At 39.7% G+C, this 17,914-nt stretch overlaps 1 protein-coding gene across 4 annotated transcripts in view; it reads left to right on the top strand.

Moving 5' to 3' along the window:
* CNNM2 (cyclin and CBS domain divalent metal cation transport mediator 2) overlaps positions 1-17,914 on the top strand; it is a 1,082,606-nt gene that overhangs the window by 824,683 nt on the left and 240,009 nt on the right. For all 4 annotated transcript variants that reach the window (XM_086922712.1, XM_086922710.1, XM_086922711.1 and 1 more), the window contains exon 4: positions 14,702-14,871. In XM_086922712.1, coding sequence (XP_086778838.1) covers positions 14,702-14,871 — 170 coding nt within the window. The remainder of the gene's footprint in view (positions 1-14,701; positions 14,872-17,914) is intronic.

Raw genomic sequence — 17,914 nt, 5'->3', positions numbered from 1 at the left:
CGTGGTGTTTTATTTGAACATTGGGACTGGAGGGGCACATGAAGAGTAAGAAGGGTTGTATGGGCTTGTGTAGTTGGCGAGGAGTGGGGTTTTTTAAAAGGGGGTAGAAGGGTGTTTAGTCTGAAGGGGGGGCCGTGCAGTGTGAGGATGGAGGGCCAGTGAGGCCCTGTGGAGAGGAGTGATGTTACTGGAGTTGGCAGAACGATTGAAATGGAGCAGTTGGTTGAAGAAAGATGAGGCGGGGTCTCGTATGAGGGAGGGGTGCGTGACCAGTGGGTGTTTGCAAGAGATCATTGGGGGATGTCTGAGCTGAGATTGAGGTCCTTTCAGTGGATGGGAAGGAGGACGGCTGAATAGGGAGAGGCAGGCAATGTGAGACCGTGGTCAATGGGACTCAGGGTGGAGAGTTTAACATTATATACATGGAGGGAGGTATAGTGTTAACCGCCTGTTGGGGGCCAATACGACTGGGGGGGGCAAACTACTCTCTACTACACACTCTCTACTACACACTCACTACTACACACTCACTACTCTCTACTATTCTCTACTACACACTCTCTACTACACACTCTACTACACTCTACTACTCTACTGCACTCTACTACTCACTGTCTTCTCCCTCTCTACTACCTTTCTACTACTACACGCTACTACACACTCTCTACTACACACTCTACGACACTCTACTACTCTACTGCACTCTACTACTCACTGTCTTCTCCCTCTCTACTACCTTTCTACTACTACACGCTACTACACACTCTACTACACACTCTACTAGACACTCACTACTCTACTACACACTCTCTACTACACTCTACTACACACTCTATTACTCTCTACTACACACTCACAATTACACACTCACTACTCTCTACTATTCTCTACTACACACTCTCAACTACACACTCACTACTACACACTCACTACTCTACTATTCTCTACTACACACTCTACTACACACTCTCTACTACTCACTGTCTACTACTCACTCTCTACTACTCTACTACACACTCTACTACACACTCTACTCTAATACACACTCTCCACTTCACTCTACTACACACTCTCTACTACTCTCTACTACACACTCACTACTCTACTATTCTCTACTACACACTCTCTACTACACCCTCTCTACTAGACTACTAATCACTGTCTACTACTCTACTACTCTACTACTCACTCTCTACTACTTCCTACTACTCTACTACACACTCTACTACACACTCTACTACACACTCTCTACTACACTGTACTACTCTACTACTCACTGTCTACTACTCTACTACTCACTCTCTACTACTCTACTACATACTCTCTACTACACACACTCTACTACACACTCACTACTCTACTACACTCTACTACACATTCTCTACTACACACTCTCTACTACTCTACTATTCTCTACTACTCACTCTCCACTACACACTCTATACTACACTCTACTACACACTCACTACTCTACTACACACTCTACTACACACTCACTACTCTACTACTCACTCACTACTCTACTACTCACTCTGCTACTCACTGTCTACTACTCATTCTACTACTCTCTACTACACACTCTATGACACACTCTCTACTACACACTCACTACTCTACTATTCTCTACTACACACTACTAGGCACTCTCTACTACACTCTACTACTCTACTACTCGTTGTCTACTACTCTACTACTCATCCTCTACTACACACCCACTACTACACATTCACTACTCTCTACTATTCTCTACTACACACTCTACTAAACTCATTACTACACACTCACTACTCTACTATTCTCTACTACACACTCTCTACTAGACTACTACTCACTGTCTACTACTCTACTACTCACTCTCTACTACTCCCTACTACTCTACTACATCTCTCTACGACACACTCTCTACTACACACTCTCTACTACAAACTCTCCACCACACTACTACACACTCTTTACTACATTCTACTACTCACTCTCTACTACTCTACTACTCTCCACTGCACACTCTACTACACACTCTCTACTACTCTACTTCTCACTGTCTACTACTCTACTACACACTCTACTACACACTCACTACTCTACTACACACTCTACTACACACTCTACAAAACACTCTCTACTACACACTCTACTACACACTCTACTGCACACTCTCTACTACACACTCTACTACACACTCACTTCTCTACTATTCTCTACTACTCACTCTCTACTACTCTCTACTATACACTCTACTACACACTCTACTACACACTCACTACTACACACTCACTACTCTCTACTATTCTCTACTACACACTCTCTACTACACACTCACCACTACACACTCACTACTCTCTACTATTCTCTACTACACACTCTACTACACACTCTCTACTACACTTGACCACTCTACTACTCACTGTCTACTACTCTACTACTCACTCTACTCCATCATCATAAAATCTTTATTTCGGCGATTTGCCATAAAAGAGTACAGAAACAGATAAAAAGCAATATTCAGGGATGATAATTCAATTCATTGTTACATACTTGTTGGATAGTTAAAAGCATTGGTTCTAAAATAGTACATGATTTTAGTAAGACAAGTCTTGTCAGCTAGAAACTAATCACTATCATGCAGAAACAAATAAAAAGCAGTATTCTGGGATGAAGGTTCAATTCATTGTTACATACATGTTAGGTCGTTAAAAGCATGCATGTTAAAAATAATACATGATTTTGGTAGGACAAGTCTGGTCTGCTAGAAACTAATCACTATCAAGCATTACCGATTAAGTACCTACGCTTATGCCATATAGCTGCCAGGAATTTCGAAACAGCAAATACAACGTGTCTGGTCGGGTCGGTTTTTAAAACTCTAAAAGCATGCATACACTGTACAAAACCCAAATTCTTGCACAGAGGTACGAGCCAATATTTCCTTGATTTACAGTAGGCTGGACAAAAAAAGAGAACGTGCAGTTCATTTTTTATGTCACAGCTACACCCAGGACAATTTCTCGCTGCAAGGGCGGACCATTTGCTAGTAAACGCTCTTAGCAGTAGAGTACCGTATCTCCATTGTACATAAAGTTTCCTGGCTAAAATAGGGTAAATATCATCCATGAAGTGCTCAAAGTGATAAGATACTTTAGTCATTAAAAAAGAATCAGTTAGAGTGCCGATATGAGGGTTAGACAAAGCAGCAGTAAGTTTGTTATCAGCAAATATCCTAGTGAGAGACTTTCGCGAAACCATTCTACAACTCCTGTCAGGGTCGTACTTTAGGGCGGGTAATCCCAGTCATACGCATTTGTTCTTTATGAACATGAACCAAGGGATTTTAACTGCACTATGATGGGTTAATATTTCTTTAAGTTCTAGCCTATATTTTAGCAGCTCTGGCATTATCCAGAGCCTGCGCCAGAACCTAAGGGGCTTAAGCGCTAATTCATCATCGATAAGTTTCAGCCCTAGGTCAAACCTCAGAGGGAGGAGCGGGGTACTAGATGGAAGGGCCAGCAATTGTCTTAAAAATGTACTCTCTGTTTTGACAATTTCAGGCCTGCAAGAATATCCCCATAACTTACCGCCGTACAGGCACCCCTTGCTTGCGTTTTATAAATCTCCAAAGGGGGACCAACAGGTTTGAATGTCGATTGTCGACGAATTGGAGAGCTTGAGGATTTCCCCAGCGAGCTGTACCAGTTTCATTTGTGACTTGATTTGCTGGGAGCCCCATAACAAGTTCTCATTGATGGTAACCCTCAGATATTCAAAAGTCGACACCCTTTCTAATGTGGTTGTGCCTAAGCTGGGATTTGGGCGAGTAGTTGCGGGTGGGTTAAAGATCATGAATTTTGTTTTATTGGCATTTATCTCCAAACCCCGGCCTCTGCAAAATTCCTCAAAACCCTCCAATATGCGCTGTATCCCAATAGGAGACTTAGACAGCAGGAGGGTGTCGTCTGCGAACATGATCGCCGGCACCCTACTGCCTGCCAACCTCGGGGCATAATTGTGATGTACATCATCTAGGTGGGTGATTACCCCGTTAACATAGACTGGGGGATCGGCGGCGGGAGTACCAGTGTACTTTCCGTACTTTCCTCTGTAGAGTATAGGGCCTGAAAGTGATCTTCCCAGACTTTGGCATCTATATTTGGTTTGATAGCCGATTTCGGTTCCCCGCAACCTGTATTGACTATCGACCAGAATCTCCGTGCATCCCTTGTTTCAAGAGCGACGGTTAGACTGGTCCACTTTTCTTGATCCCATTTTTGCGTGCTTAGTTACCTTTTTGTACTGTAGTCTCCTGGCTTGAATTTGGAGTTTGTTACTACTTAACTTTTAGGGCCTGGACTAGCTCAGTCTTGGCCTTTCTGCATGCTGCATTATACCATGAGCTTGCAGGTTCCCTTTTTCTCCTATTAGCCACCTGAGGATTAAATACCTCTACTAAATTGGATATTAGATCCGTGTGGAGATCCAGCATTTTAGCATCATAATCGGGAGGCGGGGGTTGAGTGTTTAAGACATCAAGCTCCACAAACAAGGGAACAATTTGTTTGTATACTTTGCGGAGCTCTTCCGGGTTTGCCAAAATGTTGTCCCACCTAACTCTGCGTCTATCATTTGATAGTGTGATCCCATCACCTGAGTCCCCCAAGTTTGTCTTGCCATTCTTATTAGGGCCGGGAAAAAACAGCTCCAGAATTAGAGCATTATGGTCGCTCTCGACTCTTGTATTTACATTGAAGTCAATGACCTTAGGCAACAACCGCGTCTCGACCCTAATATAATCGAGACGTGACTCCTGTCCAGTTTTATTAAATGTGCACTTAGCTGGAGTGTCGGAGGGCGTGCGACCATTGCAGGCCCTAATAGAATGATTTAAAGTTAGGGCCGTTATCTGGATTGCTAGGGGAGACCATGTCTTTGGTGATGGGGACTGACTTGGTGGTATTGCCCAGTATTCGTCCTCTGTCAATAGGACGCCATCCTTCATCCGCGGTAGGGGCTCGAAGTGGCAGTTCAAGTCACCCCCTACCAGGAGATGGATATCACTAGAAAGGGTATGCAAAAAATGCGACAGCTCCTCAATAGTTCTTGATTCGCTGGCTACACTTACAGGTCGCTCTACTCACTCTACTACTTTCTACTACACTCTCTACTACACACTCTCTACTATACTCTACTACACACTCTCTACTACTCTGCTATTCTCTACTACTCACTCTCTACTACACACTCTCTACAACACACTCTCTACTACACTCTACTACACACTGTCTACTACACACTCACTACTCTACTATCTCTTCTACACTCTACTGCACACTATACTACACACACTCTACTATTCTCTACTACTCTACTACACACTCTCTACTACACGCTCTCTACTACACACTCTGTACTATCCACTATACACTCACTACTACACACTCACTACTCTACTATTCTCTGCTACACACTCTGCTACACACTCACTACTACACACTCACTACTCTCTACTATTCTCGACTAAACACTTTCTACTACACACTCTCTACTACACACTCACTACTACACACTCACTACTCTACTATTCTCTACTACACACTCTCTTCTACACTCTACTACTCACTGTCTACTACTCTACTATATTACTTTCTACTACACACTATCTACTACACACTCTACTACACATTCTACTACTCTATTACGCACTCTCTACTATTCTCTACTATTCTCTACTACTCACTCTACTACACTGTACTACACACTCTCTACTCTCTAGTACACACTCTCTACTACACACTCACTACCCTCTACTACTCACTCTCTACTACTCACTCTGCTATGCATTCTCTACTACTCACTCTACTACTCTCTACTACACACTACTACACACTCTACGACACTCTCTACTACACACTCACTACTCTACTATTTGCTACTACTCACTCTCTACTACACACTCTACTACACACTCTACTACACACTCTACTACACACTCTACTATTCTCTACTACTCACTCTCTACTACACACTCTACTACACACTACTACACACTCACTACTACACACTCACTACTCTACTATTCTCTACTACACACTCTACTTCTCACTCTCTACTACACACTCTCTACTACACACTCACTACTCTACTACACACTCTACTACACTCTACTACACACTCTACTATACACTCTACTACATTCTAGACTACTCTCTACTACTCACTCTCTACTACACACTCTCTACTACACACACTCTACTACTCTCTACTACACTCTACTACACACTCACTACTACACATTCACTACTCTCTATTATTCTCTACTACTCACTCTCTACAACTCTACTACACACTCTCTACTACACAATCTCTACTACACACTCCACATCACACTCACTACTCTCTACTATACTCTGCTACTCACTCTCTACTACACACTCTCTACTACTCACTGTCTACTACTCACTGTCTACTACTCCCTACTAATCTCTACTACACACTACTACACACTCTCTACTACACACTCACTACTCTACACAATCTCTACTACACTCTACTACACATTCACTACACACTCTCTACTACACACTCACTACTCTCTGCTACACATTCACTTCTCTCTACTACACACTCACTACTCTCTACTACACGCTCTCTACTACACACTCATTACTACTCACTCTCTACTACACACTACTACACACTCACTACTCTTTACTACACACACTCTACTACACACTCTACTGCACACACTCTACTACTCACTCTACTAAACACACTATACTACTCTACTACACACACTCTACTACACACTCTACTACACACACTCTACTACACACTTCTACTACACACTACAACACACTCACTGCTCTCTACTCACTCTCTACTACTCACTCTCTACTATACATTCTCTACTATTCTCTACTACTCACTCTCTACTACACACACTTTACTACACACTCTCTACTCTCTACTACTCACTCTCTACTCTCTATTGTCTACCTCTCTCGCTACCTCTCTCTCTACTACTCTCTACCTCTCTTTACGCGCACACGTATGCACATATATGTATATATATGCAGAACACTCCTTTAAAAAAAGAAGCAGAGGCCAAGTAGGGGGGAGACAGGAAACACCTTTAATGAAGCTGTGACTCTCAGTGGCGTATGCATTTCGGCATAATCCAGCCTTCCTCAGCGCCCAGAGTCTATGAACAGGGTGTGGGCCAAAATGAAAGTTTTAAACACAGTCCTGCCGCACACGGATAGGTTAGCCACTGGTCCCTCCTCCCGAATGTTCAATCTACTGCACCTGAAGCAGGGTGACTGCAGCGAAACTACAGATCCCAGGATGCAGCGCTTCATGAAGGTGAGTGATGCGGGGGGGGGGATTTTTGGGTGCTTGTTGCGGCGGAGGCTCATCATCTTGGCATACACTGGTGTCCTGTTAAGTTGCTCCTTACAAAGTGTCCCCTCCGGTCCCCTGACCCGCACAAACCTCCGAAGAAATGACAGGAACATGGCGTGGATTCGTCTGGAAAACCAGCTCGTCCGTCGTGGTGCACAGGTGCCTCCAACTCCGCCAGAATCCAAGTGTCGAACTTCGGTGGCGAGCCTGGTAAAGTTTCAGTAACCTGAAGGGATGCAGCGCCGAAGCGGTTACCAGTAAAGTCCAGGCCTGCTTCAAGTGCGGTGACCCCTGTAACGCGATACTGGCAATCGCGTGGAACATGCAGAACACTCCTTTAAAAAAAGAAGCAGAGGCTAAGTAGGGGGGAGACAGGAAACACCTTTAATGAAGCTGTGACTCTCAGTGGCGTATGCATTTCGGCATAATCCAGCCTTCCTCAGCGCCCAGAGTCTATGAACAGGGTGTGGGCCAAAATGAAAGTTTTAAACACATGTATATATATATATATGTATATGTACATATGTATATGCATTTATTTATATGTATACATATATATATACATACATATATATACATCTGTATATCTATATAAATACATGCATACATATACATATATGCATACATATGCATGTTATGTACATGAAAGTTTGAAAAACACTAATAAAAGCAAAGATTAAAAAAACACCTAATTACAAACAGAATTGCTTTAACTTAAACGAGGGCGAAACCTATTGCATTTTCAGTGCTTGTTGTAACATAGCATGTAGCGTTTTAGTATTTAAGCTATATAAAGCTTGTGTAATATTGGTCAGATGTAAGATGCACAGTTTGTGGCAACATGTAATTTCGTGAGGATGTTATTAAGATTGCACTTTCAGAACGCACATTGGTACTTTATGTTTAATCTTTAAAAACTTAACATTTTTAATGTGATTTGCTCTGCATATGTGGACTGCTCTGTTCGGCCCCCATTCGCTGTTCAATGTACTTTTAATATATTCTGCATGAATATACATCCTGTACAATTGATTGAGATCCATAATCCTATCCTGCCGTGACCATCTTTGCCCATTCTGAGTGTTTACAATAATTTTTTAGAATTTTTTTGGTTAGCTCATAGTATTAGATATGTAATGTCTTTATTTATTACTGTTTTTTATGATTGATTTTACTTAATCTATTTTGTATACAATTTCTATGGCTGCATAAGCCGAATAAAGAATATTTGATGATGATGACATAGTTTATTATGCGCATTTGCTTATCACATACTAATGTTGGAAACACTTCTGGTATGGTAGAATCAGAACAAATGTTATGTAGTCTAATGGGGATAGTCAACACCAATCAAGATGAATGTCCCAAAAAACAGTCAGCTACGTTTTTAGTACTAAGATTGAGGGAGAACACCTCAAAGATGCGTTTAACTAGGCTCTTTTTGATTTTCATTCCCAGCTAAAACATATCACTGTTCAAAGTACATAGTGTATTGCAACCAGGTAGTTTATTTTATTTTCAAAACATTTTTGTGAGTATAAAAGAGAAGCTGTATCAGTGTTTGTTCAGGATGCATATTGACTTTTTAGTTTATGTAATAAATGTATAGCTATGCCATTTGTGTGCCCAAAGTTTAGAAAGGCTTAAGCAGAGTATGAGTTCCTAAAATAGGAGTGAGTATACCTGGGAATGCAAGCGTAAAAATGTAGACAGGTCTTAGTTAAGCCGAACCATAAGCAACATATGTCTGTGCTACTAAAGATGTGCACAGACAAATGTGCAATGTCTTAATTGGGTTAATACAAATGAAGAATGTCAGATATTCTTAGTTGGATCATGGCTTTATCTGATTTATGTTAAACTGAATATGAAAGGTTTAATCTTATACAAAATATTTGTGAGGGAAGTTTAAAAAGGTTTTGAGGCAAATGTAGAGAGTTACTAATTTCCCAGGAACCGTGTTTGTAGAGTCAATCAAGTTATGAGACCTCAATGACGTAGAAGGATAAAATGTCATTTCTATCTAGATGAGATTATTTGAGGATGTAAAATTATACATTTTCAGAAAACCATCACTATGTGACCACCAAATCTCCCAGAGAAAATGGGTCTACCACTTTCAAATTATCTTTCAAAATAACCCAGTCAGAATTTCCGAATAGCACTGCAGCCCCACAAAACAGTCACTTAACCCACACAAAAACTGCCAGTGGGAACTAATACAAGGGAGATTTAAAAAAATGCTTTTCTATCAAACACACAGAGGAAACAGTCATACTGCTGACAAATGAAAAGGCTCCAGGCTCAAATCTCCTTCCAAGTGAACTGTGCAGATAATTCTCACACAGGTGGGCAAAAATGTTTATAGAAGCTCTTTCACAATTGTATTGAAACTTGTTCTTTACTGGACTTATGGCCAGGGCTTCTGGATTCATATGATTTTGTAGCTGCAGAATTTACTGATCATTATGGATTCGCTGCATTACCTACATAATCCACCATCTGCTGCATAATCTGCAGATTTGCACCAATCAAAAATTTTTCTTGCCCCAACGGATCAAAAGTTACTGAAAAATGTGGCAACATGTACTGCCATGCAGTGGAATGTCCTACGCAAAGGTTAACAGGTCACCTATCTGCTTCTTTATTTTGGGTTTGGGTGTCAAAGTGGTACTAATTAGATGAAACCTTTGCCCAGATAGTCTTAACATGTAAAAATCTCAGAATAATGAATTAATGCTAACACAAAATGTGCTGCATTACACCACATATTTTTTCTTGTAGCATAATATAGTCAAATATGCCACATAATATGGTCCTGCCCTGCCATTTAATTCAAATGATCATGCTCATTAATTAACAACATCATAGTCCCAATTTACAAGCAAAGCAAGATGTCGGAGTCAAAATCATATAGGCCGATCAGTTTAATAGACAGCAAAGCCATGTTCTTCATCTACATAATTGAAAGAAAAATCCAAAAGTGGGAAAAATATGAAGGGATCCTTTGTATCCATCAAGATGAATTCTGAGGCAGCCTTTTCACCATAGATCATGCCTTCGACTGTAGACCAGGTCTTTACACTCCAGCAACTGGTACTGAAATATACAAAACAAAAGAACCGGTGCCCATGACCCACGTTTCTGGGCTTCTCTCTGGACTTAGACCGCATTGACAGAAATACCCTCAGACAAAGCTGGCAAACACATTTCTAACCCCCTTTCTGATTCTGCTTTACACAGCCACATTGGCGCAAGTGAGAAATGATGCAAGCAGCAAGCTGGCTCCAAAATTCCTCCATCATATCTGGCCTCAAACAAGGCTGCCTACTGGACCCTTTCTTGTTCAACATGTTTCTTAATGTTCTGCATGATAAACAAACAAAGCAGGCTGTAGAGACCAAAACACTAGAATATCTCTGTCCCCATCTCCTCTCCACGGATAACTCAGTACTCCTGTCACGCACACCAAAGGTTCTAAAAAGTCTTTTTCCCTCACAGTGATAACATTGTTATCAACAAAGGAAAAAGCAAGATCCTGATTTAGAGTTCCCAATCCATGAAACACCAGAGTCAAGAACTTTTACCTGGAATGGGAATCATTCCAGACTACCTATTTGTACCTCCATGTGCATTACCGTTCCTATATCAGGCTCTTAGTATCCACAGGCAGAGAATTCCTCAAGAAAACCAAATGATTGCCCATCAGATTCTTCACTTCACTCATTGCTTTGAAGGTGGCATATTGTCCAGCATAAATACTATAGCTTCCGCAATAATGGACTCAGTTTCCACCTATGTAGTAGAAGTTTAGTCAACAGTGAGAATACTTCAGACATAGGAATTTAATGGAGAAAATTATGGAAATCGCTGCTATATTTCTCAGAATTCTCCCCATCAACAGTCTTTCAGGCAGACTGTATTTACACCAGATGGGACACAGTGCCAGAATAAGGTAATGAGCTGCACTGCCATGCACAGCAAACCATTCTCAGCCATTCTGATTGACAAATGCAGGGAATAACCTGCCCAGTAAGACCTGTTTGAAAGCGTAAGTGGCACAAGAAGTAAGGAAACTGAACTAACCCCTCTCAGATGTTCTTCTCAATCTGCATCCCTCAGAGGTATGAGCCCTACAAAACAGTACTAAAATGGCATTATGTCATACTCAACAAATAAGAATAGCAAGAAAAAGATGACTGGATTAAGACCATACCCTAGATGGAGGTTTTCGAACTGCACCATCATCAGCAACTAAATATGCTATATATGTCACCACCCTAGAAGTCAAATTGGAGCGCAGACGCTTCTTTCCAGCACAATTCCGCCTGCTGAACTCACTGGACCGAAGCTACAGATGGAACAAAACTGCAATGCCAGAATGTCTTTGCAGGGGTGCTAAATTACAAAAACATCATCCAAAATTTGTTTGACTTCTTAAAAAGTATTCAAAGGGCAGAAAGTCATGTTTGAAGACCCTGACAAGAAGTACATGCAAGGAAGCCCAAAAATGTGTATATATGGTATGACTATAGTTCAAAACTAACCAAAAGGCAGTAGAGCCCTGTACATAGTCAAAGATAAGCGTAAAGTCAACAAACAAACAAACAAACAATTTGAGAGGCAGTGAGTTGTGGACAGTTGTGATGTAGTATGCTTTAAAGAGGTCAGTCTTCAACTATTTCCTAAATTGGAGCAGCAGTGAGTTGGTACTGGGGGATATGGGCACATTGTTCTGGATCCTGGGTACATAAATAGAAAAGGCCAGTTGTGCTGTTTTTAATTTCTCAACTTCTTAGTATGCAGTCTGATGGTGTCCTGGCACAAGGTGTGCCTCGATCCACCCGAGATTGTAAGTTTGTCTGCAAGATAAGGGGTGGTGCTGGTTTTAATGGCTTTGTGAAGTATGCAGTTGAATTTGAAGAAGATGGCTCAGCCAATGGAGTTTTAGCAGGATGGAAGTGATGTGGTCCTAATTCTTCAGGTTCTTGATGAGAGGTGCTGTGATATGTAGGATGCCCTTAAAAGGGTTCCAGTGTGGGGCCTGGGAAGTCATGGAGCGAGGGCACTGCCACCCTCTAAATGCCAGAGTACATGTGCTTCAACAGCAATTCTGAAGTCACTTTCTGAAAAAAACTGTTTGACTTTTTAAAGAGAGAGCTGGTACCAAGCCTAATTTGTTATTTTTGGAAAGTGTTCTTTGAGGGAGAGGTTGCAGTCCAGGTGAATACAAGTGATTTGCGATTTGGTGTGAGATGGGGTTTGAAGCTATCAAGGTTCATGTCAGTAAGACAGGTTTGCACTGTATCTTGTTTGTTGTTCTTGGCAATAGGAATTTTGCCTTGGTTGGGTTGAACTTCAAGTAGGGGCTGGACAGCCAAGTCTGGATGATGTGAAAGCAGTGTCTGAGGCGTTTAATGTCTGATGCAGAGTGGACTATCAAGTAGAATTGTGTACTGTCTGCATATTGTTGAATCTTGATGCTGTTATTTGTGAGTTGAGCACCAAGTGGCATGTAAAGGTTGAAGATGGCAAGTGAATGTATAGAACCCTGTTGGATTCCACATGTGATGGAGATCTTTTGTGTCCCAGAGGTGTCCATGTGAACAAACTGGTGTTGATTGGAAGATACAACGGGATTCCTTCTAGTCTATTATGACCCTGAAATCACTCAGAAAGTTGCAGCTTTTTTCAAGGCAGCAAGGGAAATTAGGAAGAACAAAAGCTCTCACTGCTGGCCTCATGATCAAAGGAAGTACCAAGAGGATAAAAAATCAGTTTATGGCCACTCGTGCAAGCGTGATCAGAAAGCAGGGTTAGAGATTCAAACCAAAAACGTCTGCCTCCAGCTGCGAAATGCTACAAGCTCACCCATTCTCTGGCCTTCACAAACCACTGACACCTCGAAGGAAGAAAAACAGATCCATCTGGCCAACAAACTGGACAAGACTAAAGAACCCTACACTGAGCTGAGACAATGCACAGGAACTCTGATCTGTCACTTTGTGGGTTCTGCACTTCAACAATCATATGCAATCATGATCACTCAAACAGTGTCATGCCATGCAAAAGAAACCTTCCCCACCTTTAGGGTTCCTGAGAACTTGATTTCATAGCACTACTCTTCTCTATCAAGTCTCCCTCACAACCATTAAGTGCTTTAACGTTTGTATTCAAATATTGTAATGATCAAATACAGTAATAACATTGAAATAAGCTAAGAAAGTGGAGAGCCATATGCTTTCTCATGAAGAAATAGTTGTAAATTCTACATATATGCGTTGTAAAAAATGTAAAATGTAAATTGAAAGTGTTGAACCCAAAGAAAATCTTTCTAAGGACCACCCAGATGTATTTCATAAGAAATGTACAAAATTATTTTGTAAGAAACATAGTTGTAAAAAATGTATTTTGTAGTTAAGGGTTTTGTTGGAGCTGCCCATCATAATTTCCTTATAAGTAGTGAATAATGACAACGTTTCTTTACTTTATAGCACTCTGTAGCCAGGAGTTATACTTTATTTGTTGATAGAAGTATGTTACCAAGCTCTTTTCATGAGGATGTTGCAGGTGAGCCCTGGAAGTAAAACCTCCATTGTTCTTTTTTTGCTGCAAGAACTGTTGTAGATCTTTAAAAGGACATGGGCTGTGTGTCAAAGGTCTAACAGACACAAATAGGGAGGTCACCAAAGGGAGTCACCTTTTAGCTCAAATGACCGTCCTCATAGGATGCCCAGGCATTGCGACATCTGAGAGGTGCTCTTAATGAAGAGGCCTAAGTCACTTGATATGCATGTAGTACAGTCTAAACACTTAATAAGAAAGGGCATGCTGAAATCTGGAAACAGGGTAGCAGCATCTACAGTTGACATACTTATGCACATGAGTTGATCAAACGTTTTACTCCCAGAGATGTTGAAAACTGGAAAAGAAATTGCAAGATTGTTACATTGGTACTTTCAAATTTATATTAACATGAAAGAGAGAATAGTCAATACAATTATTGGAAATATTTGTTGGAGGTAATCAAAAGAACTCCAAGTGGTTTAAACAGAGTGTAAAAAATTATAAAATATCAAGAAAAATCATCCAATATTCACACTGCCGCCCACCACCCATGAGACTTCTTCAACCATATTGTGGTGCATTTTGCCAGCAAAACATTCTTAATCATAGTATGCTTTGACTAGTCTCAATCTGTTTTCCTACAGAAATTGTTTTCAGTTTTTTTGTCATTTGTATAAATTGTAAAATTACTTGTTCTTTTGGTTCCAAATTAATACCTTCAATTTCTGTGTATATATAGAGGTAGAAGCATTTTGCCCATCCCAGATGTCAGAAAAGATCCTTCTGAGGCTGCTTAAGCATCCCAATGTCATCCAAGAGTTGAAATATGATGAAAAGAACAAGAAGGCCCCTGAATACTACCTCTATCAAAGAAACAAGCCTGTTGATTATTTTCTTCTCATTCTACAGGTGAGATTTGATGTTACTTTTTTAAATAAAAATGTATTGTTATTTGTACTATACAACAAATAATGCAAAATAATCCATGCGTCAATGCCTCACTGTTGTATCATTAACAAAAACATTAGTTCTGACATGTAGGCAAATCCTGTATGAGTCTCTATGGGCCTGATTACAAGTTTGGCAGTCCTGGAGCAGGAAGCCATGCCACCAACCCGCCCCAGGACCGCCAAACAGGGTTGCCGCCCACGTGCCAGACTACGAGTTTTTCGTGGTCTGGCGGGCGGTGTGGCAGTCCTGCGGCAGTGGTTTCAAAGGCACCTATGTATGCCTTAGAAAGGCACTGCTGCAGGACCGCCACACCATGTTCCAGCATGGCATGGACTGTGAAGTGCAATGGCGGTCCGACCGCCAAAGTTGTCATTCAGCGGTTGGACCGCCAGTGCGGCACACCGCCAGACTTGTAATCAGGCCTTAAGTCTTGGTCTTCTGCAAAAAGTTTCCTTCATTTGAGTCCTTAATAACGTTCACTACCCTTGTGTTTTTAGAAGGAAATCTCTAAACGTTCCCATTACTGTTCTTCACTTGATAATGCTTGGGGCTTCCAACTATCTTCAGTTTTGTTCAGTGCCCCTCTGCTAAAAGATCCAAACCCAGGAATGCAGTCTAATACATGGTGCTTGGACAGAATATCGAATAAAATCTTGATGCAAAAGTACTGTGTCATCGAATATCAGGACATCAAAAATATTGTTGACAGGAATATCTGAGGTAAAAATATAATTTTTAGTGTTGTTTTTAATATTGTTGTAAATACTATTGATGTAACAAATATCGCTGTATTCATTATCGTTTGTATGTGTTAATTAGTATGTCATTTATTGTATCTGTTTTTTTATATTTGTTTTTTTGTTATAAAATTGTTTGCATTTGTATATTTTGTTGTTTTCATGTATATAAATAATTGTTTAAACTTTTTTTGTGTCAGGATATTGAGTTTTTTAGGGCATGAGGGTGGGGATTGTTTTTAAATGTATATATATTTATTTTTATTAATTTTGCAGATATGCAATTTAATATTTTTTCTTTTGTTTAAATGTCTTTTGCAATAATATTTTCAAAAAATATTTTTCATTTTAATGAATTTGTATTAATGGTAAAAAAAAAATTCTCACATAAAAAGTAAAATATTTTTTGTACAATTTTAAATGTTCAATCGTTCTTGCAAACAAGAAGTTTAGTTGAAGACATTTTAATTTTTTCAATTTATAATTTTATTCAAAAATTATGTTATATTTTTAAAATTATAAAATTCAATTAAATCTTTTTATATTTCATGATTTAAAAGTTTTCAATAATAGTTTATTATTTGATGGTTTAAAGTTTATCAATGCTGGAAAACATTTTTGAATTTTTTTAAAACTATTGATAGTAATTAATATATTTTATATTTAAATAAATAAAATTAGTATATGTAAGTGTAGTTTAGGGTATTTTCTTTCATAATATTTACATTTATTTTATTGTAAATAAATGTGTATGAGTATGTAGTATTAATTGTGAATTTAAGTTGTTTAATATGTATGACCTATTGTAAAATTCTGCTCTTTAGTGTCCAACACATTTTTCCAAATAGCCTTAGATTGTCTTGGGATTATTAAATTCCACCTTTGTAGTGTCCAATACCTTCCCCAAATTGGTATAGATTGAAGTGTGAATAGTAAATGTCACCCTTTTAGTGTCCAACCCTTTCCCCCAATATGGTTGTATTGGAGTGAGAATAGTTAACGTCATCCCTTTAGTGTCCAACGCCTTCTCCAAATTAATTCAGGTTGTACTGAGAATAGTACATGAGATCCCTTTAGAGTCCAGCGTCTTCCCCAAGTTGACTTAGATTGGAGTGGAATAGTAAATGTAACCCCTTTAGTGTCCAACACATTCCCCAAATTGGGTTAGAATGTAATGGGAATAGTAAATGTCACCCCTTTAGTGTCCAACACTTTCCCCAAATGTGTTTACATTAGAGTGAGAATAGTAAATGTACATTTTTTACTTTTATTTGTATTTTGTGGAAGAGGTTTGTGGTATTTTATTAGTATTGTTGTTAATTTAAGATTAGTTGCTTGTTTGTATAAAATAATATTACATTGTTTTTGTAATAGACATATCACACATTTGTATCTTTTAATTATTTTTTTAAACTTTAATATTTGTATATTTTGAAATTGTTAATTATATTTATTGCCTACCAAAAACAAACATTTCTATAAAGTTCAGTAAATAAAACCTTTGTATACATATATTTGCATATGTTGTACATTTTCAACTTTTATTTTACACTGCTTAACGGTTTATTAACATTTCTTAACTTCGATATTTCATCTTATATTTTTAAGTGTATTTTAAATACTTGTACATATTTTATACTATTGTTTAATTAATACTTTATACATTTCATATTAGCATATTTTGACGTTTTAGATATTTAATATAACATTTTTTATGTTCAAATCTTTTTTATTTCCACCCCCGGAACAGGGAGTACGCATAGGAGTGACATGCACATAGCGATAAGCCTACAACCCTAGAAGGGCCGGCCCCGTCAGGGAAGGTGCCTGAAAAAACATTGACAGTGCACACAAGTAGTAGCATTATACACAGCGTTCTGCCTACAACCCAATAGGACCGGCCGTGTCTGAAAATACCCAAGATATACCGGGCAGTCACATCCAAAAATAGCCTGGCCCCTAGGGCCGAATGAAATCAAAGAACTAGAACTGGTGAAACTATCGGGCCAGAAGGGTCCGAACTGTAACAGAGTGCCTAGAAGAGAGGCCTCAGAGCAGAAAAGAAAGTAGAAGAGAGTTATGTGAAAGAATTAGAAAAGAGGAGAAAGAGGGCCTAGAATACAGTTGAGGAGACAGGGGAGAGAGTATCGCTCCAAAACTTGGGGAGAACAGTAGCGCCCGCCAAGCTCTATACCCTGGTCACTGGGGCTGCTCTAGCAAAAGCCTATTCATTGTAGGGAGGAGCACAGCATCCTCTACTAAAT

The sequence above is a fragment of the Lissotriton vulgaris genome, chromosome 5 (genome assembly GCF_964263255.1).
Source record: "Lissotriton vulgaris chromosome 5, aLisVul1.2, whole genome shotgun sequence".
Classification (NCBI taxonomy): domain Eukaryota; kingdom Metazoa; phylum Chordata; class Amphibia; order Caudata; family Salamandridae; genus Lissotriton; species Lissotriton vulgaris.
This window is presented reverse-complemented; position numbering and strand designations above follow the sequence as displayed.